Source organism: Dasypus novemcinctus, chromosome X (genome assembly GCF_030445035.2).
Source record: "Dasypus novemcinctus isolate mDasNov1 chromosome X, mDasNov1.1.hap2, whole genome shotgun sequence".
Taxonomy (NCBI): domain Eukaryota; kingdom Metazoa; phylum Chordata; class Mammalia; order Cingulata; family Dasypodidae; genus Dasypus; species Dasypus novemcinctus.
Window position 1 is genome coordinate 185,757,576 of NC_080704.1, and position 23,192 is coordinate 185,780,767.

Consider the following 23,192-nt stretch of genomic DNA (forward strand, 5'->3'; position numbering starts at 1 on the left):
AGAAAGTATTCCATTTGCCTAGAATAATCTACCTTTCCCAACTGCCAAACTTCTTCCCATGGTTTAAGGGTTGGCTCAGCAAGCATACCTCTGAGGAAGCTTTGTTTCTCAATTAGATAAGGCAGAATTATCTACTCCCTGCTCGGAGTCTCACAGCATTTTATCTGGACTGCTCTTATACTACCTGCTTCATTCTGTCTTGTTTCCATGTATCTATATGTCTGTATCCCCCACTAGAAACCAAGCATCCAAAAGCAGTGCACAGAGGGCCTTATCCATAGTGATGCTTCTCTGGCATTTGTTATTCAACACTGGGTACAAGTGGACCATGAGACTGCTGGTATGATGGAGTTGTATTAGTGAAGTCACAACAAGTTAATAATAGCAGCTGCCGTGTACAGAATACCTCCACTGGGCCAGCTGCTCCAACAGGGGCTTTGCAAGCATCATCTCATTTTACCCTCACAACCATTCTAGAACATAGATGCAATTATCCCTGGTTCCTGATATGGCACCCAAGGCTTTAAAAAGCTTTTATAATTTACTTAGTAAATATGGGACAGGGTTGAGATTCAAGCCAAGGTCTGGGAACACACATCAAAAGAGCCATAAAAATGTTCCTACCCCTTTGACCAAATAATTTCAGTCATAAGAACTTCTTGCCATCATTCAACACAAGGAGAAAAGCTATATGTATGAAGATACTCAATGGAGCCAACAATGGAGATCAGGGTGCAGAAAATTCTTGTTAGTCAACTCTATGGAAAGAGCATGCAGCTATTACAATAACTATGTAAATGGAAAGTTTAAGCGGAAAAAAGCAGCACACAGAATATACTATGATTACAATAATGTAAAATATCCATATGGACAGACAGAAAGGGGTATGTGAAAATTTTTAATCCAAAATTTTCTATAATGCTGTGTTAGACAACTTTGACAATAAAGAAAAGAAAAAGGTGTTTGTTGAACTTTTGTTCTGTAGAAAAAGGTCCTTTCAAGGGGATATGAATATATAGTTTTTCTTTTACTTTAAATCCTCTTAAAATACAACACTAAAACTAAGAATTTCTTTGTAAAATATAAATCTAGTGCATGGGTTGTCTAGAAACTCAAAAAGTATAAGGCTGTAGAACATCCATATTCAGTAACAAAAATGAATGAACTAGGGAATGGACACAAGTTGGAAGGATCATAAGGGCATTTGAGATTACAAGGTCTCAAAAGGTCAACACTGTGTGATTCCATTTACATAATGTTCTTGAAATGACAAAACCATAGAGATGGAGAACAGAGAAGTGGTTGCCTGAAGTTGAGGGGAAGGTGGGAGTAACTATAAAGGATCATCAGGGAGTTCTTTTCTTATAAGTCTGGTTATCATGGGGCAAAGGAAAGAGTACAAGCTCTTGAGCTACAACTGATTTAAGCCTGAATTTTGATACTAATTAGCTGGATGACTTTGGACTCAGTTATCCTAAAGTAAGAAGGATTCGAGATAATTGATTTAAAGTACCCAGCATGGTGCCTGGCCCACCGTAGCTAAAAAACAATCAACATTATTAATTATTATTATTATTACTATGGGAAAGAATATCTTAGTCTTTAGAAGGCATAACTGTGCTCTGCCAATACAGTAGGCTTGAGCAAGCATCTGACAGGTCTTTGTATCTGGGGGGGGTGCATTTTAGATCTGTTGCCATGGGGTGAGACACCTCACTGCATGACTCAAATCCATATGCTTAAAGAGAAAAACACAACTGAACTGTGTACACATATAGCTGCATATTGTATTTGCTTCACAATACATTCCTGCTAATAAAAACCTACTATCAAGCAGTCTCAGTTATTATGCTTACATTATATTGAAATTTACAAAGGTCTGTTCAACTGTATTCCTAAATGTCAAACTTATACCTAAAATACACACATATATATATATACTAAATAAAAATCTGCTAATCCAATGTCAACATGGAAGCAAGACTGAAAGGAAAAAAAAAAGCAGAGGGATGAAAAGTGAGATGAGATCCTGCTGCTCTTCGTCCCTGTCCACAGGAAATTCTATACCTCTGACTGCCCTGACCCAACACAAAACAAAAACTGGGACAGTGAGGAAAAGCAGACAGCTCCTGACCAATAGCGCCTACAGTCTAATGAGGCTACTTGCCATGTCCTCCCTGGATGACAAATTCAAGATCAGATATCTCAGCAGGCCAAACTGACAATCTAGGAATAGGAAAATTAGCTTAACTCCCAAGAAACCTGAGTCTTCACTACCTAAATGTCATTAAATATTTAAGGATTCTCAAAGGGCCATTCTAACTCCAAATTTCTGTTGCCTCTGTACCTCTAAGTATCTAAAATAGTTGAGAAGTAAATTAGGCTTACAAGCTGGAAAAAAAAACACCCACTGTCTCTCTCTTGAGTGTATACTACGTAACAGAAACTGTACTGGGCACCAGGAGTCTACAAAGAAAGATAAACAGGATGTGTAACTCAGGACCTAGCTTGGGAGACAAGACACGTGAATCAAAATAAGCACAAGACCAGGTCACAACTGCCAAGAGCTGTAAGACAGCCCAGACAGAGTGGGATGGGAGATCAGAGGAGGGCAAGATGATTTCTTATTGATCCGATCACGCGAAGAGTCTGCCGCAGAGGCAATGTCAACACTAAGGATGAGCCTTTAAAGTTGCAATAAGAACATCCTGTGCTGGGCCTTCAAAAAAACAGTAACTGAAAATGGGAGGATTGCATCCAGCATCCAGGTGGAATCTGACCCTCCTCTTGACATAGAGGTGCAATGGACACAACCAATCCAGTGTCCACATAGAAGAGGTGGCATTGGATTGGGAAAAGTAGACATAATGGACAAAGGGTATGGGGAAAGGCAGGAAGAGATGAGAGGTGGAGGCGTCTTCGGGACATGGAGCTGCCCTGGATGGTGCTTCAGAGGTAATCACCGGACATTGTAAATCCTCACAGGGCCCACTTGATGGAATAGAGGAGAGTATGGGCCATGATGTGAACCAATGTATATGAGGTGCAGAGGTGCCCAAAGATGTACTTACCAAATCCAATGGATGTGTCATGATGATGGGAACGAGTGTTGTTGGGGGGGGTGGGGGGGGGTGGGGGGGTGGGGTTGAATGGGACCTCACATATATATTTTTAATGTAATATTATTACAAAGTCAATAAAAAATTAAAAAATTAAAAAAAAAAAAACACATGTGCAGGAAAGCATGGCAATTTTATAAAAAGCAACAAGTGGGTCAGGTTTTAACTAGGTTAGCAGGGACATTACTGGTAGGCATCCTGGGCTAGGTATGGGGTGATAGGGGTCCATAAAATGTGTTTTGAGAAAGGGAATGCTGTTATCAGAATGGGCAACACTGAGCAGCATAGAATGGAAAAGAGAGGAAGCTCATGAAGTGAGAAGTTATAAGGATCTGGAAATGCAGAGGAACCAAGGCAAAAAGCAGAGAAGGAGATGGGCATTAAGATTTGATTAACTACTGTGTAAGAACCAAAGACAACTCAGATTTAGGCCCAGGTATCTGGGACCAACCAAGACATGTGAGGAACATAAAAGGGTATTTTGGAGAAAGGTAACATTATCAATTTCAGACATACTGGGTTATGATAAATTAACCAAGTACAGATATCCCAGAGGCAGTTGAAATACAGAACCGGAATTGTCTCAAAGTCACCTCAAACTCAAAATTTCTAGAACTAAATGCATGGTTTTTCTGTCTCCAAACAATGTCATCCTCCAGGTTTCCTGTCTAGGTGGCTGACACTCAATCCCCCTGGTCACAAAAAGGCTAGAAACCTAGAAACTCTCCTTAATATTCCTTTCTCCAAATGAAGAGGAGGTAACCTTAATTCAACCTCCCATGTCTACCACTTAAATCAACTGAAAATCAATCAACTTCTCACCAACTCAAGCAGGAACTTCTCTGGACAATTGCAATAGCCTAAGTGGTCTCTCTGCATCCACTGTTGCTGCCTTTAAAATCTGCCCCCTGGCATTTTTTGGACATTGGAATTGTCCTGCATGGTGCTGCAATGACAGATACAGGTCATTATATACTTTGTCATAACTTACAAAATTGCGCAGGACAGAGCGCAAACCATAATGTAAACTACTGACCATGGTTAGTAGTAATGCTCCAATACGTGTTCATCAACTGTAACAAATGTACTACACTAAAGGAGGATGTTGATTATGTGGGAAAATGTGGGAGGGGGAGGGAGTGGGGGATGTAGGAATCCCCTGTATTTTTTATGTAACATTTATGTAATCTAAAGTTTCTTTTACCCTTGATACTAATGACTATGCTCGTGAGCCTGTGTGCCTGAAATAAGAACTAGGCCTAGAGCTGCAGGGAGCCTAAGAGTTAGCTCCTGAGAGCCTCCATGTTGCTCAAATGTGGCCAGTCTCAAAGCCAAACTCAGCATATAAATGCACTGCCTTCCCCCCAGCATGGGACATGACTCCTGGGGATGAGCCTCCCTGGCGCCGAGGGATAACTACCAAGTACCAGCTGATGATGTAAGTAGAAAACAACCTTGAATAAAAGGGACAACTCAGACCAGCAGAATATCTCAGCCTACATGTAATATTAGTCTCCAAAAAAAGGTCATCAGAGGGGCTGCCCTTACGCACACCTCAGCAGGGTCCCAGAGACAGCCAATGTAGATACAAGCCAAGCTATTGGTTCTTCTGAGGGCTACAGAGACCCACAGGCTCTATGGGAGTTCAGTGCCATGTCAGTTGGCCCTACTTTGAAGTTTGTGTTCCTGAGTGTGATGGAGTTGGACTCAGATGTGATCTTTGTTCACAAGCCTCTCCTGTTACTTTTACTGGACCTGTGGTTGGTGCTGGGGTTTAGCATATACTCAGAGGACCTGAATCTCTGGACTGTCCATGTGATAGCCAGGCCCTGAGCCTCAATAGACTCGCAAGTCCTACCGTCTGATTTTTTGGACTTATCCCACCCAGCCAACAGGGAGGTGAAGGTCAACCTCCACACCAGGGAGCCAAGAGTGCCTACAACTGAAAGCAGGAGAATTGCATCCATCTTCCATGTGGAATCTAAGCCCCCTCTCGATATAGATGTGGAGTGACATAACCATTCCAGGGTCTACAGGATGGAGGAATGGAGTATGGATTAGAGTGGACTCACTGATATTCTATTCATGAACTATTTTGATTAGTAATCGAACAAAATGCAGCATTGATGTGGAGAAAGGGGCCATGGTAGCTGCTGAGGGTAGGGAGTGGGAAGAAGTGATGTGATGTGGGGGCATTTTCAGGACTTGGAGTTGTCCTGGGTGGTACTGCAGGGACAGTTACTGGACATTGTATGTCCTTCCATGGCCCACTGGGTGGACTGGGGGAGAGTGTAAACCATAATGTGGACCATTGACCATGTGGTGCAGCAGTGCTCAGAGATGTATTCACCAAGTGCAATGAATGTCCCATGATGATGGAAAAAATAAATGGTTAAAAAATAATAAAGTTTCTTTTAAATAAATAAGTAAATACATAAAGAAAATAAAATAATAAAAGTAAATCTGCCCCCCAGGGTGATCTTTTCGAAAAGCAAAGCTGATGCTATCCTTCCTCTGCTTAAACCACTTCAAAAGCTTCTCACCACTCAAATCTAAACACCCAAATCCTTATGAGGGCCCAGAAAGCCTCTGTCATCTGGCCACCACCTACCTACCTCTTGTCTACACCCTCGCCATTCTCCCCCAGCACTCCAGCCCCACTGCCCTCTTTCCACACTCCCTTTAGACTCAGTGCCTTACATGTGCTATTTCCCTGGCCTCTGCTCTCATCCTTGGGCCCCACCTCACATCTAGGTAATTCCTACTCTTTCCTCAGACCACAAGTCAACGACATTTTCTCAGGACAATTTCTCAGGCTCCTGAAACTAGTGCATTCCTGTACTACCCCCATGCTGTATCCATCACAGCTTGCTATTATCTATTGGTGTGATTATTTGATTAATGGCTTTTGATTCCATCAGAAGTATAAGCTTTGGGAGGGAGAAGCCATGCCTGCTGGGCTCAGCACAGTGCTTGCCACACACAAGGGTCTAAAATACTCAATGAATAAAGAATGAAAGATTGGAACTGGTTCTAGAGATCTGGAAAACACCTGACAATGGAGAAAGAAGAGGGAGAGGACAGAGCCCTGGGGAAAAATATACTCGAGATAGAAAAAAATGAACTGCAAAGACAGCAAAAGGCAGAAATGGGAAAGGAGCCAAGAATGCATGGAGAGAACGACAGAGAAGGAAGGGGTGGTCAGCAATACTAAACGCTGCAGAGAAGTGACAGAGCTGGGGAGCCAATCACTGGGATTAGCCAAGGAAAGAGTAGTTTCAATAGGGAACAGAAGCCAGACCGCAAGAAGTTAAGGAGACAGTGGACCGGAAGTGGAAGCTGCCTGTGTGGGCTAATTTTTAAAGAGGCTTGGCAGAGGAGGAGAAGAAAGAGGACAGTAGTATCAGGGGGGGAACAGGCACACAAGAAAGTGCTTTTAGAATGGGGGGAAGGAGCCAGTGAAAACTGAAAATGTAAGTCACAGACTAACCAATGGGACACTAAGGCTCCAGAAGAAGTAAAAGTATAAAGGTTCAAGTAGAAGTAGAGGGATTTGCTTTGGAATAAAAGACACCTAGTTCCTCTCAGATGGGAGGGAAGAAGGAAAAGACATGTGAAGACAGACGATATCAGGTGGTGAGAGAGAAACTTACAGGAGCTTGGCTAAGATGAATTTTAACTTTTCAACAGAGCAAGAGACCAGGTCAGCTAAAGAGTACAGAAGGTTTGTCATACATGCAGGCAGGGAAGTGACTGAGATCTGAGAGCCAAATAATTGCCAAAGCAGCAATGAGACCTTTTTTAAGGTCTGAAAGCCTTTATCTGTAGTGGAAATAATTAAATCCATTATGTGATTTTCAATATCAGAGTGCAGTCGCCCACAGACAGCTGAGTTTATCCACATTTGGTAAGTGGTAAACTGGGCAGGGTATAAGGACAAGGGGCAAGGGAATCTAGAGTATTACAGGACATTTTTTAACCCTAAAGCAGCATTCATATTGCAGCAGAAAAATAAGGAGATGAGTTGAGACTGGAAGTTTTAAAAGATACCTATCATAAAATCTGTATTATCACATATGTTCCTATTTATGGACACACTGGGATGTTTTATTAATACAGTCTATTTAGCATTATTTTGCCTCCTTTAAAATGAAAAGAGGTACTGAATTCACTGGATAGAAGGAACTAAAAAAGGACAATCTTGAAGAGTTTTCATTTTCTTGAAAAGAAAACTACTCCAGCAATCTTTGCTTGGGCTTGTGTTGAACTGGACTGGTTTCTTGAGAAAAGGGTCTAAGTCTACTTTCAAAGGTCCATAGTGGAATGTAAACTTTGCCCCTCTTCCCTGTATCCAAGCCTTCCAGCTCTCCTTGCAGCCCGGTATGGAGATTACAGAACCTAAGTAGTACCAGCACTTGTTAGATGCCCAGTTCTTGAATGGAACGACACCTAGCACCTGTCAGAAGCTTATTTCAGAACCTGAGAGATGGAGTCAGATGGACATGTGGGCATCTATCTCTGCACTGTTAAACCATCAGGAAAGAAAGTGGATAAATCACATTACCTTCGTCTCTCACAGAAATACCTGCACTGAGTAAAAGTTAGCATTGTCTGCTCTTTTTCATCTGCCAACCAAAGAGCCATCCTATTGAATAGTACTCAAGAATCTTTGGGTAAAACTCTGCCTGAAGAATTAATCATTATGTTACAATCTTTTGCAGAAAACCCCAACAACAAATTTCTACTTGAATTTAGTTTCAGGAAGAAGGTGCTGTTTCCTGCTTATCATCAGAAAATGGAGTAACATGTTTCCCACCTCAGCAGACTCTTAATCCTCAAACCAAGGGTTACCACCTGCTCGTTTCAAAGGCTTAAACACACCTATCCCTTTAGCTCCCTACACATCTCCTGTGTTTTACCTTATTTTTAAAAAGGGGCCTGTGGAAATGACTGGGAGTGACAGATACCAATTTGCTGGAGGTGATTACCTCAAGTGTGAAGAGGGATGGATTTCTTCAGCTGGAAGTAGATCCACAGATGTTTGTGTTATTCTAAACTGTCTATCTTAACTATTTCAAATAATTGTTAAAAGTAAGGGGTAAAGGATATGGATGGGAAAGAGATGACTATGTGATTCAGGTGCAGCAAGGCCCAGAGGTGAGAAAGCACATTTGAGCCAGAGGTGGGGGATAAACAGGTGATAATGGGGTGAGAGTGATGCTAGGAAGACAAGTTAGGAACAGTACGTAGAGGACAATGACCACCAGCTGGAGGAAGCTGAAATGATGCAGGAAATGAGCCACTGTGAGCAAGGAAATGAAGAGATTGTAACTGTCTTAAGGAGCCAGAATGAATGGACTAAGGAGAGGCTGAAGGTAGGGAGGCCTAGTATAAAGCTATTGCACTGGCCTAGGTAACAGGTGCTAGTGATAAGGCTTTGGAGGAGGGTGAGGCAATAGGGGTAGAAAGCACAGGGCAAGTGTGAAGAAAACTGTAGGGGAGAAGGGAGGAGAGGGAGACAGAAGGACCTCCAGGATTCATTAAGAGAAACAACACCCAAAGAAGGAACTGAGGGTGGGACAAAGAGCCAAGGAATTTCAAGAGTCTGGGATGCCAACTGCAAAGTCAAGGGATCTCTAGCAAGCAGTAAGAAATGAGGAATGGCTCAGAGGAAAGGCCAGGTCTAGCAAACAAGACCGGGAAATGGGCTAGGCTAGCATCTGCTTTGCCTACCTGCCAGTTGCCATCAGGATCAGGTGAAAGACTATGGGAATGGACTGGTGAACTAGAAAGAGCTTTGTTAGCATGTGATTTTAGCTGTACGGAAATGACCAGAGCCCAGGAGAGAATAATGACTAGGGAGAAATGGGCCAAGGCCATGATGCTGAAGAATCTTTACAGCTCTGAGGTAGAAGGAGGGGCAAGCAAGACCAATCAAACTCACATGTCCACTTCTCTAAAGGCTCCAGGTGACTCTTGATGGTCACACTCCACAGCCGCTTCTCATTTCCCATCTTATTGAACCTTGCATCTCAATCCCCTCCTTGAGATTTCCTCTTCCAGCAACTTCTAACACAGTCTCTATCAGAAATTTTGTACTTCTCTGGCTGCTGCTCCTTTGTTTTCTCCACTGCCCCTGCTTTCTTTCCCTGCCTCGGGCACACGTTTGTGCCCTCCTTCCCCACAGGGTTTTCTCCCCAGCCCTCATCTCTATTTTGCCACATACTCTTCTGGTGTAATCTTGTGAACTCACATGCTTTTTTTACTATAACCTCTGTGCTAATAACTTTGTAAACTTCAGAGTTGTGCTTCTAACTGCTTTTGAGACAATTCCATTGGGCTTACCTCCAACAGGTATTCTTTCCTCCCAGAATATCTACTTTGATGAGTGGAAGCAGCTCCAATCACTCAAATGAAGAATCACAAGAGTTGATTTGATCCTCCCCAGTCTCTCATGGCTGAGACCCCCTGTCTTCACTACTACTGCATTAGGCCCTTAGTGCTTTCATTAAAAATTACCATAACCTCCTAGTTGGTCTCTCTCCCCTAATCCACCATACCCGCAGCAACCACTCTTCTCTGCCTAAACTCCACATCTGATAGACTCTGGAGGTCTCATCGCCTCCCATTCCCTTCTCCTCCTTCTATCTCCCATGTTTCAGCTCCAACAGATTATTCAGCCATTTCCATAAATATGGTGCTTTTCTGTATCATTAAGAATGCTGTTCTTTCTACCTGAAATGCCCCTCCCTCCCTTCTGTCCAGGAAATTGTTACAATTCTTTAAGACTCGGTTCAAATACCACCTCCTCACCTCCTCGTAAAGCATCTTACTTACTTCATCACTCTAGGTTTGTCATCCTCTCCCTAACTTCGCAGCACTATAGTTTTGGTCATATTATACCACAAGCACTTATCTCCTAATCTCACAAGGCTATGCATGCCTCAAGGACAGGAGCAGGAAGTTATTCACTTGGCACCAGGGAATGAAGTTTTGAATGTATGCAGGAATGAATGAATGGGTGGCTAGGTTGTCTTTCCCATCCACTAAGGTGCCTGAACCCAAAGTGTCTACCAGATGACATACAGGGTAGCCCCTACATGCCTACAGTGCTTCCTACTGTAGGCATAAGATCAACCCAAAGTCACATTCCTGAGCACTCTCAAGGTCAAAAGAGGGCTAGTGGATTTTTGAACTCCAGAAGCAATGCTGGCATTCAAGATGCCACAATTTAGGAGAGTCCACACTGGGTTCAAAACATAGTGGTAAGGCCTTTCCCCACTAACGACCACTAACAATCCGCGAGACTGTTCCCTTTTGCCTTCACTTGCGGAATACATGTTTACTGAGCACCTGCTGTCTACCATCTCTGTGCCAGCTCCCAAAGGACTATCTACTGAAGGCCACTAGCATACCAGCAAATAAATAAGACAGAATTCGTTCAATACATATTGACCTTCCCAGTGAACAGATAAGAGTCCCTGTCCTCATGGAGCCTACATTCTTGTGGAGGAAACAGACAACCCACAAGTTGAGTCAGTGAGGAGCAGAAAGAAACACGAAGTGGGGAGAGGAAGCAGGGGGGGGCGTCTTAAAAGTTTAGGTAGGGGGATGAGGGAAGCAATCAGGGTAACCTAGAGACATGAAGAAGAGAGCTGTGGGGACATAAAGAGGGAAGAATTCCTTCAAGGGAAGCCAGCGACAGTGGCAGAGACAATGTGACTCTGGAGGTGAGTTCTAAAAGACAAAGAGCAGCTTCTGAATGGGGCAGGGAGAAGGCACCCAGGTGTCATGAGAACAGCATATATGAGGGCAGAGAAGCACAGAAGGGCCTTGCATGTTGGGAAAAGGGAAGGAGCAATTTGAAGACAGTATGTTTGGGGAGAAGTGGTGTGAGCTGATGTGAGAGAAGGCAGCAAGAACCAGACTGCAGAGGATTTTTATGTCAGACAAAGGAGAATGGATTTTATTCGGTGGGCAAGGGAACCAACAACAGTTTTCAAGTTGAGAAGGAATCTGGCCAGCTAGGCTGTAAGGAAGCTCCCGCTGGAAGCAGTATGTAGGGTAGACCAGAGTGGAAACTGGTCATGTAAGGGGGGCCGGGAAGAAGGTGGCTGCTGCCACAATCTAAGAAAACGACTACCCTTCTCTGCACCAGGGAATGGGAGTCAGGGAAGCTGCCCTTGACATTTCACATGGTGAGATAGCGTATCGCTGAATCAAGCAGCACACATCTTGACTCCCTACACCCACTATACATTTTACATACCTGAAACATACAGGTGTCCACATCAAAATTCCAGTGAGATGACAGCTCTTTTGTCAAACACACTCAAAAAGCTCTCATATTGTGCAGTAGAATCCACATGTAATTTTCTTATTTAGGACTTTAAGTGAAGAAACACTATGATGACTATGTTTTTTGCTCCTGGGTAACTACTTAAATGCTTTCTTTATATGATGCTTTCTGCTAATAGCTGCTTGTTTTTATACCTTAACTAAATGCTGTGGCCAATTGGTCTGTTTATGTAAAACTTAGTGGAAGAAAAAAAAGTTAGTAGCCAGGGTCAATGGCTGTTTTCATTCGCCTACTCAGTGCTATTCTTAGAGTGCTGTAGGAAAACAAAATAAATAAAATTTGCAAAGTAGTCTCCCAATTAAAAAGACATGCCCATTTTAGGTATTTGGGAAAATACTGGAAAGTGGAAGGAAGAAAACAAAGCATGCATAATTCCACTTTCCAGATATCCTAAGTAGTAAGCATTGTGATAAATTTCCTTCTGGTCTCTCTTCTACAGCTTTTGTTTGTTCCACATAGTTGAGATTGCACTATAGATACAATGTCATCATGACATCACAGTTCATCATCAGTAACTGTATAAAATGGAACCAATCCAAGAGTCTCAGAGGTGAAAGGGACCATGACGTTTTCTGCAACTGTAATTTTTGACAATGCTCACATACACGAGCATAAAATCCCTTTTTGACTTCTACTGATCTGTCCCAATGTGACCCTTGGAAGCTAGACTTAAGAATAAGTCTTCTCCCTGCTCCACAGAAAGGCACTTCAAATATTCAAAGACCGCTTTATCAGGTCTTCCTATCATCTTCTTTAAGGGCGAGATTGGCAAACTAGAGAGTATGTGGACAAAGGAAACCTGGATTTGAACAGGACACTGTAGAGAGGAAGTAGTCTCATTTCACCTGGCCATTATACTATGTTTCTGTTAATTGAGCCTACAGTTACATTAGCTTTTTAACCAGTCATATCCAACTGCTGGCTCATATAAGCTTGGATTCCCACCAAGACATTCCTCCTCCATCCTTTATTTATGCAAGTGATTTTTTTCCCTAAGAAAATACTATCTATGTTAAATTTCATATTATTAGCTTCGGTCCAATGTCCTAGCAAGTGAATCCTTTCAAACCGTGATTCTGTCTTCCAGCCCATTGGCTAGATGGGCGGTTTCTCACATATTGGACATGCACACCTATATGTGTTCATCTGTACTGCATTAGAAATGCTGGAGAGGAAGGGCCCTGAACCTCAAGGCATTAGCGACCACCCTTCCTAGTTGGCATTTAGCCCTTCATGAAGAGTCTATAATGCCACCTAAGAGTATCGCCTCCATTCAGCCCCCATTTCTTCACCAGGATCTATCACATGCCTTGATCTAATCAAGACACTGTGTCAATAACACTAATGGTTTATTCTTTTCTAGCCACTGGAAAAAAGCATCTGTTTAACTGATTAATTCTGGAATTTTTGCCAACTGTTGCCAAGGCTTGGCATCCAGCTCACTGTTGTTAATTTCCAGAATCTTCTACCATTTGCTCATCTACAGTCTTACTTAGAAGTTTGAAAAGAATCACATAAGTGAAACACCCAATCTCAGGGACCCTGTGGCCTGATCCAGGTAACAGTCTCTATGAACACTGTGCTATAGGAGATGCCATAAGTTGGGGCAGCATAAAAGGGGCTCTTATAGCTAAAGCAATAGGAATAATTATCAGCATTTTTCAGAATTTGGACACTATAATGAGTGTAATAAAACACAAAGATTAAAAGATGAAACCTAATCTACATTAGAGCTGTCCTGAAGAAACAGTGGGGTAAAAACAATGAAACAAAAGCTAGGTTTCCCCAGTAGTCTCAACGTCTTCCACGAATAAGGTGCTGATGGGCTACTCTTCATGTACCCTGGACCTATTCTCCCTCAGTCCATCCCACGAAAATATACCTTCCCCTCCTGGGCAATGGCACCTCTAAGTCCTTCTTTGGCAGCCACAGTGGTCAGTCACTTGCTCTTACTCTTCTGGGGCCTCTCATGGTCATCTCATTGTTCCAACAGTGAGTGTAGAATTACTTTAAAATGCCGTGGCAAACATTTCATGGCCATAGAATGCAAAGGTAGAGTGGCCCTAAGTTGTGCCATAGCATCCTAGTTCTAAACTGCTATCTAGTGCTTTGTCATTGAACACTCAGAAAGTTCTAGTGGAGTGGTTCTTAGCCAGGGATTCACATCACCATCCTTGTTTGTGATGTTATTAAAATACAATTGGGACCGAACCACAGCCCTGGAAATTTGGATTCAGTATATCTGGGGCAACTGTATTAGTTGTTAAGCTCTACAAGTGGTTCTCATCTGTTTCTGGTAAAGAACACTGTTCTACTCCTACATAACTTCTCCAAACTAGCAAATTACCAACCCTTCCCTTCCCCACTATTATGAAGGACTAAAACTGCTTTTTCGATTCATGCTACTCCCTACGTATATATATGTTAGTGCTAAATGAGTTTTGCATAAGCCAAAATTAAGTTGAGCAGCAAATATATCCATGTTAATCTGATTCACAGTCAATATTGCAAAGTAGAAGTGAAACAGTTTAGTATTATCTTTAACAGTTAGGGTCACCTTTATGTTCTTAGAGTCTACTTACCGTTTCCAAACTTCTTAAATAAAGACGATAATTTGTGATGTATACTCTTCCCTTAATGGGGCCATTGAAAGGACATATGTAAATAACTTCTTTGTCTATTAAGATAAAAAAAGTACCCTAAAATAATGGAAATATATACCAGAATACACAACAAATGGCACTGATTTAATAGAAACTATTTGGCTAAGAATAACTACAATAAAAAAAAAATCACTGACAAGGTTTAAAGCAAGCACTGGAAATGTTTCTACATTACCGTGCTAGGTTGGGACAGGGCAGTGAGGGAACTGGTGGGCCACATGTCATCTCCAGGCACTAGCAGTGCTTCCCTAAGCTAGCCCGTAGCAATGTCGCTACCTGGGGCAAGGTGACAACACCCAGAGAAGAGAAGTAAATGAGGGCACTGCTGCTGCTACCCTCAGGTGGTTATAAAGGTAACTACTTCAGCTGCTTCCACCAGAGGATGGCAATGTGCGTATGGACTAACCGCTGGATTGGGTATTGAGGTTTTCCAACTTTTAACCAAACAAACTCATGTTTTTAATAAATAAATGTTGGCAGGAGAAATGTTTCTATATTCTATTTTTTTTTCTTTTAATAATCTAGAGAAAAGTTTAGCTAGATTAATTTCAAACATTTAAGTATCAAACAGATGGCCAAGAGAATAGTACCTCTGTGGTAGAATCAAGCATAAACTAAACCAAAAGAGTTAATTTATTATAATAGAAACATGTTAATGGCATATATATACATATATACATATATATATATATATATATATATATATATATATATATTTTACAATTCTGAAATACCTTTCTCCTCAGGTGCTAACCAAAAAATACCTAGTAAGGCTACTTCATGCTAGTTCAATTAGTTACTACCTTGATTAAGGTTCAGGCATTGATGCACAGCACCAGAACTTCACATAAATAAGATCCTCTTTGTTCTTATTCAGAAACTGGGATGGACACATCTCACTAGTCCCCTTTGCAAAACTAGGATTATGGGTGCAAGTCTGAGAACACAGAATAGCTTCTCACTGGGCAAGGCTAACTAATTCACAAAGGTACTAGATCTATAACCTAGGCATACTGAGCACCATGTTTTAGCCATTTAAAGCTAAACTACCTAGATCTTAGTCAATAAGCCCGAGGGTTCCCTGAAACAATGGTAATCAGTTCATCTACAAATACAGGGGAATCTTAGGAGGGCGTCAACCCTCATGTAAAATTTGAATGCCCACAGTGTTAATGCTTGGCCCAGAAACTGTCATGTGCTTCTGATTTCTTAAGCCAAAATGGCCTGGCCCTTTGAAAACAGATAACTTCCTATTAATATGAACTTATTGTAAAAAAAAAAAGTCAACACATCAAAATGTTACCTTAATATTACTAACTCCTGATACCTGGCAAATGAAAGATATTTTACACCAATATGGTCTCCTATATTTGAAAGATAATACTTAGATGTTAAGTCTTAATGGAAACCTTACTATCATTTTGTTCTTACAAACTTAAACCATGAGTTACAGCTCCAATGAGAGACTTGTAAAAGATAATCCACATTTCCCCCCTAATTCCCAGTCTCTGGAACAGAGAAAAATACCCCTATCCTGGAGAGCATGAAGTCCTTGAAAGAACTCTTCTATCAAGAATTGAACACATATAGTACTCTCTATATTAATGCCCCTAAACAAAGCTAGACTATTTGTCCAAAGATTTAGACCTTTAGAGAGTAAGAGGGAATGAAGCCACCTGATACTGATGAACCTTTCATCAAGTTATTCATATCCTAACTTCACAGGACCCTTACCAGTAATTCGTGTTTCTCCTGGAAGTCGAGGAACAGCCTCACCAAGATCCCGATTAATTCCATCTCTAGAAGTCTGGGAACAAAACAGTAGCATCACATGCAATGACATTATATTTGTATAAGTTTTTGAGCAGCCAGAAATACAATCAATTACAAATATACTTTTTAAAGAAAAAACTTATGGAGATACTTACCATTATAGAAAATTGGCACAGAAAATTCAAACTGAAAAAAATTAAACTAAACATCAACATTCATTAGATATGTTAAATTCTAGTCTGTATTTAAATAACATTAGTATGCTTTCCATTAATATTATCTTTTTAAACAATCATCCCCAGGGCTTTAAAGTTAAGAGCTTTCAGAAAAGTCATAACAGTAAACAGTAAGTACAGTCTATAGATCATGTATATATTGTGGCAAATTTTTTTTCATATTAAATATTCAGTGGTCTTTGGCTGAGTGTAGAAATGAAAACTTCATTTCAATGGAGTCTTAACTCACCAACAGCACAACAATGAACCAGAATCTTATTACAAGGCCCGAAAACAAATATTAGGTTTCTTATTTTACTAAGATAATTCTTTATGTAAGTAACCAGATAATAGGCAAGTATGGTTTGCCGGACACCTTCTGAGTTGCCAAAGGCCTTAGAGACTATTTACACAGGGATCCCCAGACATGCCTCCTTGTTCAATCACTTCAGCAGCTCTGACAGATTGGTAAAGCAGTAAATTAAACCCCACAGGTGAGTTCTGGGACTCTAATTTGTCAGAGAGAGCTGGATTGTGACCTGGGGGCCCAGTAAAGTGTCTTTCAAATTATTCAACTGCCCACGTGGACTGCTATCCAGTGGTGTGTTTCATGTCAGTTTTATGACATAGGAGGGCCATCATTAATACCTGTTTGGATAAAAGGTTTTTTAAGTGATATTTTTCATTCATTTTGGGTTTATGAAAAAAATTAATAACTCAATAAACCCAAAATGAATGTCTAATATTCAAATGTGGAAAGAGAAACAGAGAAAGCGATAAAGATATACCTGAAAACTCAACTTACCCTCTTAATAGACTCATTCTCCAAAGAGTGTGAATTATATTTAGGAGCTGGTGCAGAAGCCATCCTGGAAAGTCTAACAAGAAAGACAACATTCAATATCAATTGAATTTGTACCCAATTTTGAATATATGTGACATTTGAGATTTAAATATTACAAGTGGGAACAAATGGTACCACTGCTTTACAGTTTAAGGCCCTAGTGAGATAAGACATAAGAATGACTACCCTGAGCACAAGATGGGACGCGAAAGAATTCTAATAAAGGTACAGAAACTCTGGAAAAATAGAAAAGGGGACATAAATTCACACAGGGGCCTCAATGGAAGACACCACACACATTCCAGGAATTTTTATTCATAGTGTTTGAACTGTCATTTAAAAAAACAAATGTCTATTAGTTGTGCAACAGGCCTCAAATCTCCATACTTCCTAATTTTTAAAGATGATTTACTGAGGCAGCCAAGCAGAATAATAAAATGGTTGACAATTTAACTCAGATTATTTCCCCCTTTACAGAATTTTTTTCTCCAAATTAAAGCAGTTTAAATTGGTGTGGATTTGATTTAAATCAAATTAATAAGATTTGATTTAATCAGAATTTTCTAGGGGAAGTATACACTTCATTTAAATAATGCACATTCATCACAATTTAGAGATAAATGAAAGCATCATATTCAGAACATACACAATACCATTTTAACAAAATATTTAGACTTGTGAAGATTACAGCAAAAGAAAATGAAGTGATACTTTGAAAGGTAAGCCACACCTGGTTCAAAAAGGTGATTGTGGATATTTATGGGATCTTTTTGCCAGGCTCCATCAAGAGCACAACCACCTGCTAACAAGATCCAGCACAGAGAATATTAACATACCTTGCATAAAACCTAGTGATTCCATAGCTGTGCAGGGCTAGTCACTGCACCTTAGTTAGTCACTGTACCTTAGTAAAGACCCAAGAGAGCTGAAGAAGAGGGAGGCCACCACCAGGAGGAAGGGCAAAGAGATGGCCAGGTGAGGACAATATATTGAGATTTGGGCTGGTCTGCTTCCATCAACGGAGTGCAGCTCCACAAGGGCAAGGCCTGTGGTCCCTCTGGTTTAGGGCTATATCCTGGCCCACATCTCAGATGTGGATCCAGGCTCAGAGTAAGCATGCAGTCACTCCTTCTTGAATGAATGACCAATTATGTACCAAAAGAGACAATATCTTGAAACACAAGGATAATGTGAAAGTATGTATTTGCTTACCAAATTTCAGAACACTGGAATTAGGGCATACCTACTGAACAACTTAGGGTGAAATAAAATATTTCTTTATAGAAAGGGTGACTGGATTTTAAAATCCTGAATGTATTAAGAGGGTAGCACAACCTAAAATTAATCTGTTTACAAAAAGTTATTTCTAATTAATGACTTCAAAATGAAATAAATTAAGACAAAACAGTATAGTATGCTTTGAAACATCTTAACCTCAAGTTCATGTCCAAACAAAATAACCCATTTTTCTCAGAGAGTAGAATGGATAAGAGGGTCTAGAGAGAGCAAATCCAATATTTTTGTCCTGAAATTATTCTATCAATTAAACAGTGTTTGGGGATTTTCTTCAGTGACAGATACAAAATTACTTTTTAGTAACTAGATACATTAATTTGGAAACATTTTAATAATACAAGTTATAATTTTAAAACACAGGTTAAATTACTACTGTCCAGTCAATAGAAGCAATTCAAATGCTGGGTTATACAGCAACTCAGTCTTGACCTTCCTGTTTCTGTTTATTCATAAACCATAAAAAGCTGAGTCTTTCTGGTTTCGTTTTGTTTTTTGTTGATTTTTTATCCTCATGAAAAAATTTCTATTTAAAATGAACCAAATATAAAGGAAGAAAGCCCTCAACTTCCCCCTCATTTTTAATTGTTTTATTGAGTATGATTCACAGGCCATAAAATTCACCCTTTTCAGCCCTGAAAATTACAAAAGCTGGAGCAGTGCCAAGATGGAGAGCCCAGATGTTGGATGGAACTCAACTAGATTCAAAGCTCAACTCGATAACTCAACAGAGATTTGAACTTGGGCAAGCTACTGAATTTCTCTGGGCTTTGGTGGCTATTAGCCCTATTTGACAGATGAGGCAATACTCACTGCGGTGCTGCTGGGCTAAATAAATGAATTAATATGTATGAAGTGCTATGAACGTGCCTGATATATTTGTTAGCAAGTTATTAGCATTGTTTTCTTTTATTCTGAAATGATAATTATGAAATGCCAACTCCATGGCCAATTCTTCCACAAATTAGTCCTGACCCTAGAAATATGCTATGGGGATAGCGAGTGGCTTGTGGTGACCTAGGTTATCAGGTTTTTCTTTAAGGAGACATGAACATAACATCTCAAATAGGACAATGGGAAGCACACTGGTGAGAGCACCAGCCCTATGCTGTTTCTCGCATGCCAAGCATGGAAAGTTCACCCATTTCTTCATGTGTAAAATGACCAGGTTGGACTAAATGTGATACAATAATAATTAGAAGCTATGGTTACTGGAAGTCTACAAAAATCAGCTTCCCCTTTGGTTCCAGTGTATTTTGCCCCAAACCCCTAATAAAAGTTTTGACCCTTTATATTTTAAAAACATTGAATTCTGGCCACCTTGGCTTTAAGCAAAAACTGGAACTTAGTTCCCTGTACCTATACTAATTACAAGAATCTAATCAATGGTAGATTACTATAATTTTTGATCCAGAAAAAAAAAAAACATTTGAATTAAGCCCAATCTTCTAATAGAGAGGAGATGAGGGCATAGAGAACGTGTGTGACAAGGTCCTGGGGTGAGTTAGTGGCAGGGCCAGATTTATCCTAGGTCTTCTGACTAATACTGCAATGTCCTTGTCACCTAAGAAAAAGTGCTTCCAAGCAGTCTCTATTTTGAAATAAACCAAGTTTGATTTGATTGGTCCTAATTGCAGTAGAGAAGACATTTCAGACCAACCTAGTTAAGAGAACTCAACTCGCCAACCAACCTCTGGGGCCCACAAAGCCCCTCCATATAAAGCTACCTAAAAGTGGAATTATTGAATAAACCAGATTTTTTTATTTCATAATATGGCTTTGTGTCCCTCTTTAAGTTCAAGGCAATTAACCTCAATGCACCCCCCTGTCTCACACACAGAATCAGACACTGGTGCGTACATACACACACACACCCTTTCAAGTAAGCAAGCATTAAAAAAAAAATAGTACAACAAAATCTGAGCTAATCAGGATGTGGATGTTCAAGGTGCTGAAAAGTTAAATAACCTATGCTGCTTTGAATGAATTTACACCAAAGAGAACTTTAGCATTAATATCCTACACTATAGACTTCCCATGAAGCAGACATTTCAAATTAAGGTACAAAAGCTCTTCCACCACATCCTTTTTCCAGACTAAGAAACTCTTTTTCTCTTTCTGTAGAATATGAAAACTAGGATTCCATGAAGCACCTGGAGCATAATTATAAACACAATTATGAACACTTTAAAACAAATGTGGGCGATGTTTACCCTTATAAAAATTCTAAAAACAGCAGCATTAGAAAATAATGTTGATTTCTGCCTCACAGGGCCTTTACAAGCAAAACCTAAACACAAAGGGGAGCTCTATTCCCCATGGTTGCCTGACTTTAAATCAATGGCTTTTCATCAGTCCTTTTCCTGTACTTTCTTGCGTATACAGTGACAAAAAGTACGCAGGCCTTCTCTTGATTTTACTTTATGTGATTTATTACTTTGGATTGACATTTAAATTAAATTCAAGGATGCTCTTCTCTGGAGCTCCCTTGATAGTTGTGGAAACCTACCCAGGTTTAACACATGACTTCTGAAGTCTGCCAGCCAGCAAGGAGTTCTGAACAAGCAGCCTCTGAGTCCAGAATTCCAGGTTCTTTCTACAGTAGCTCTCTCTGCGTGAAAGTCTGTCTTGGAAAACACGCTCCCTTTTAATAAAACAAATTTCTGTAAAGCCCCCTTTGCTATTCTGAAATAAAAATAATAGATATTATCAATTAAACACAATAGGAAAAAAATCAATGTGATGCCTTAACTCCAGTATGAAGGAGAAATAAAAGGACAGTGATTTATAATAAAATAACGTATTTGTCAATACACTAAAGACATCTTCCTCCACATTTCCAGTTTGGTCTCTAGGGGGAGTGTCACCTGCAACGAGAACCCCTCTCGAGAGAGCTGGATTCTGTACCTTGAGTGCTAATAAATCCAAGATGTACTAGGTTAACATATTCTGACTTTTCACATTAAAATTGCCACCTAGGAGGCAAGGAAACAAAATAGATGCCTTCATATGTCCTCAACCGAACCACCCTCCGGACAAAAAAATAAAATAAAAATAAAATAAAAAAGCATTGTAACAGCCCAGCTGTTGAGACATCAGGTACACTCTCAATTTAATGTCTACATTTTCTTACTTGAGAGGGGGTGGGGTGGAGAGAGGCTCAACCCACATGAAAACAAACTATGATCTACAAACTAGGAGTTCATTTCATGTTACACATTTTCCTCTGAACAAGGGTCAGCAAACATTTGCTGTAAGGGGCCAAATAGTAAATAGTTTAGGCTTTGTGGACCAGATGGTCTGTGTAGCTACTCAATTCTGCCACTGTAGTACTAATGCAGCCAAGATAATGTATGAATGAATTGGTGAATGTATTCCAAAACTTTATTTACAAAAACAGGATGTGGGCCATCCTATGCTTATTAAAATAAAATTTTTCCAAATGAACTTTCTTCAGTTAAAGCAAAGAGTAATTCATGACCTCTTATGCTTAAAAATAAGCTATTAACTCCACCATTCATAGCTTATACTTTGTCAAAATGCCACCACGGTCAGCTGCAAATTTGTGATACAGCTGAAAAAAGGAAGGGCTTCTGTATTCAGACCAATCCAGGTTTCAAATCCCAATTCTGTCACTTAATAGTCATGCAACCCTGGGCAAACTTCAGTTCCCCTGTCTGTAAAATAGGGAGATACCATCTACTTCCTGGGGCCACAAGGAGGCACACAAATACCAGTTCCCTTCCTCCTACCATAGACACTTTAGATGAACTTGTAAAACATTCCTCAACCTGGTGCTAATATACTTGGCTGGATTTTCCATGAGATAGCATCTCTGATTGCCTAACTGTACCACATGGACATTTTCTAAGATGATGGATCTAATCTTGGCAGGCTTCTGATAAGCCTTAAAGCAATTTACTGTCCAAGTAGGCTGCTTATTGTCCAAATAGACACATATCCATTGGAGCTTCTCAAATTGTCTTGGTCACTTCAAATCTTAGGGCTAAAGGTTCTTTGGTTTGAGGATTCTTCTTTGGAAATGATATAATGTTAAATAGTATTTCATTTAGAAACTCACTTTTTATATCATCTTGATTAATATAATAATTCACATTAATGATCATCATACACTATTTCTACTTCTTTGAATGTTGCAAAGACCTCGGGCCAAAAAAATATAATTCAGACCCTGTAGGGAACACATTTTGAGTCATTTTGTCCAATGGTTGGTGATGGATTTGACCTGATCCATTCAGTCTGTTACTTGGTTCCCTCATGACCAATGGCACATCTTCAAGACAGCTGATTGGCCTTAGTGGCATGAGCTGTGGCCATGGAACAGGGTAAATACCACTACTCTAGAAAAGCATCATAAATTGAAACTGGTATGTAATTGAACGATTACGTTAAAAAATCTACTATCAGGTTAAGTTTTCTTTTAAATGTATGAAGACTACCTAGCAACATTACATACATTTAAACAGATCATTAAATTCGCCAATGGATTTTATAACAGTTAAATACCTGCTAGTAAACAAAGTTTTAAAATAGGAACCAGATCAAGTTCCTATCCACCTGCCAATTCCAAAACTAATGAACCCAGCTGGTCTGCTCCACGACAAAACTGCATCTTGTTGAACTATTTTACTCCATGAGAACTAGTCCCAAAGATTACTTTTTAAATTTGTAAGTGAAACATACCTTCTTAAACAGAAATTTAAAACAGTAATCACTGAAGATCAGAATAAAAACATGTAAACCATCATAGCTACATGAGTAACAAAGGTTCCAGTTCAAATCATCTCCTACTTTCCAAGAACACTCTCAGCTCTAGACTAAGAGGTTCCAAAGAAAATCACAGGGATTGGGCATTACTGACAAAGAAGCCTTCAACTGGAATGAGTTGTGGAGCGGGAGGGACAT

At 40.1% G+C, this 23,192-nt stretch overlaps 1 protein-coding gene across 20 annotated transcripts in view; it reads right to left on the reverse strand.

Moving 5' to 3' along the window:
• MTM1 (myotubularin 1) overlaps positions 1 to 23,192 on the reverse strand; it is a 105,757-nt gene that overhangs the window by 65,448 nt on the left and 17,117 nt on the right. For 7 of the 20 annotated variants that reach the window (XM_058291685.2, XM_058291689.1, XM_058291686.1 and 4 more), the window contains exons 2-4: positions 16,935 to 17,007; positions 15,876 to 15,948; positions 14,061 to 14,155 (exon numbers count right to left, since the gene is read on the reverse strand). In XM_058291685.2, coding sequence (XP_058147668.1) covers positions 14,061 to 14,155; positions 15,876 to 15,948; positions 16,935 to 16,997 — 231 coding nt within the window. In that variant the 5' untranslated portion in view covers positions 16,998 to 17,007. Of the gene's footprint in view, positions 1 to 14,060; positions 14,156 to 15,875; positions 15,949 to 16,069; positions 16,101 to 16,934; positions 17,008 to 20,775; positions 20,948 to 23,192 lie in introns of those variants that run through there. The other 13 variants (XM_071212952.1, XM_071212957.1, XM_071212956.1 and 10 more) reach the window with 6 other exon arrangements.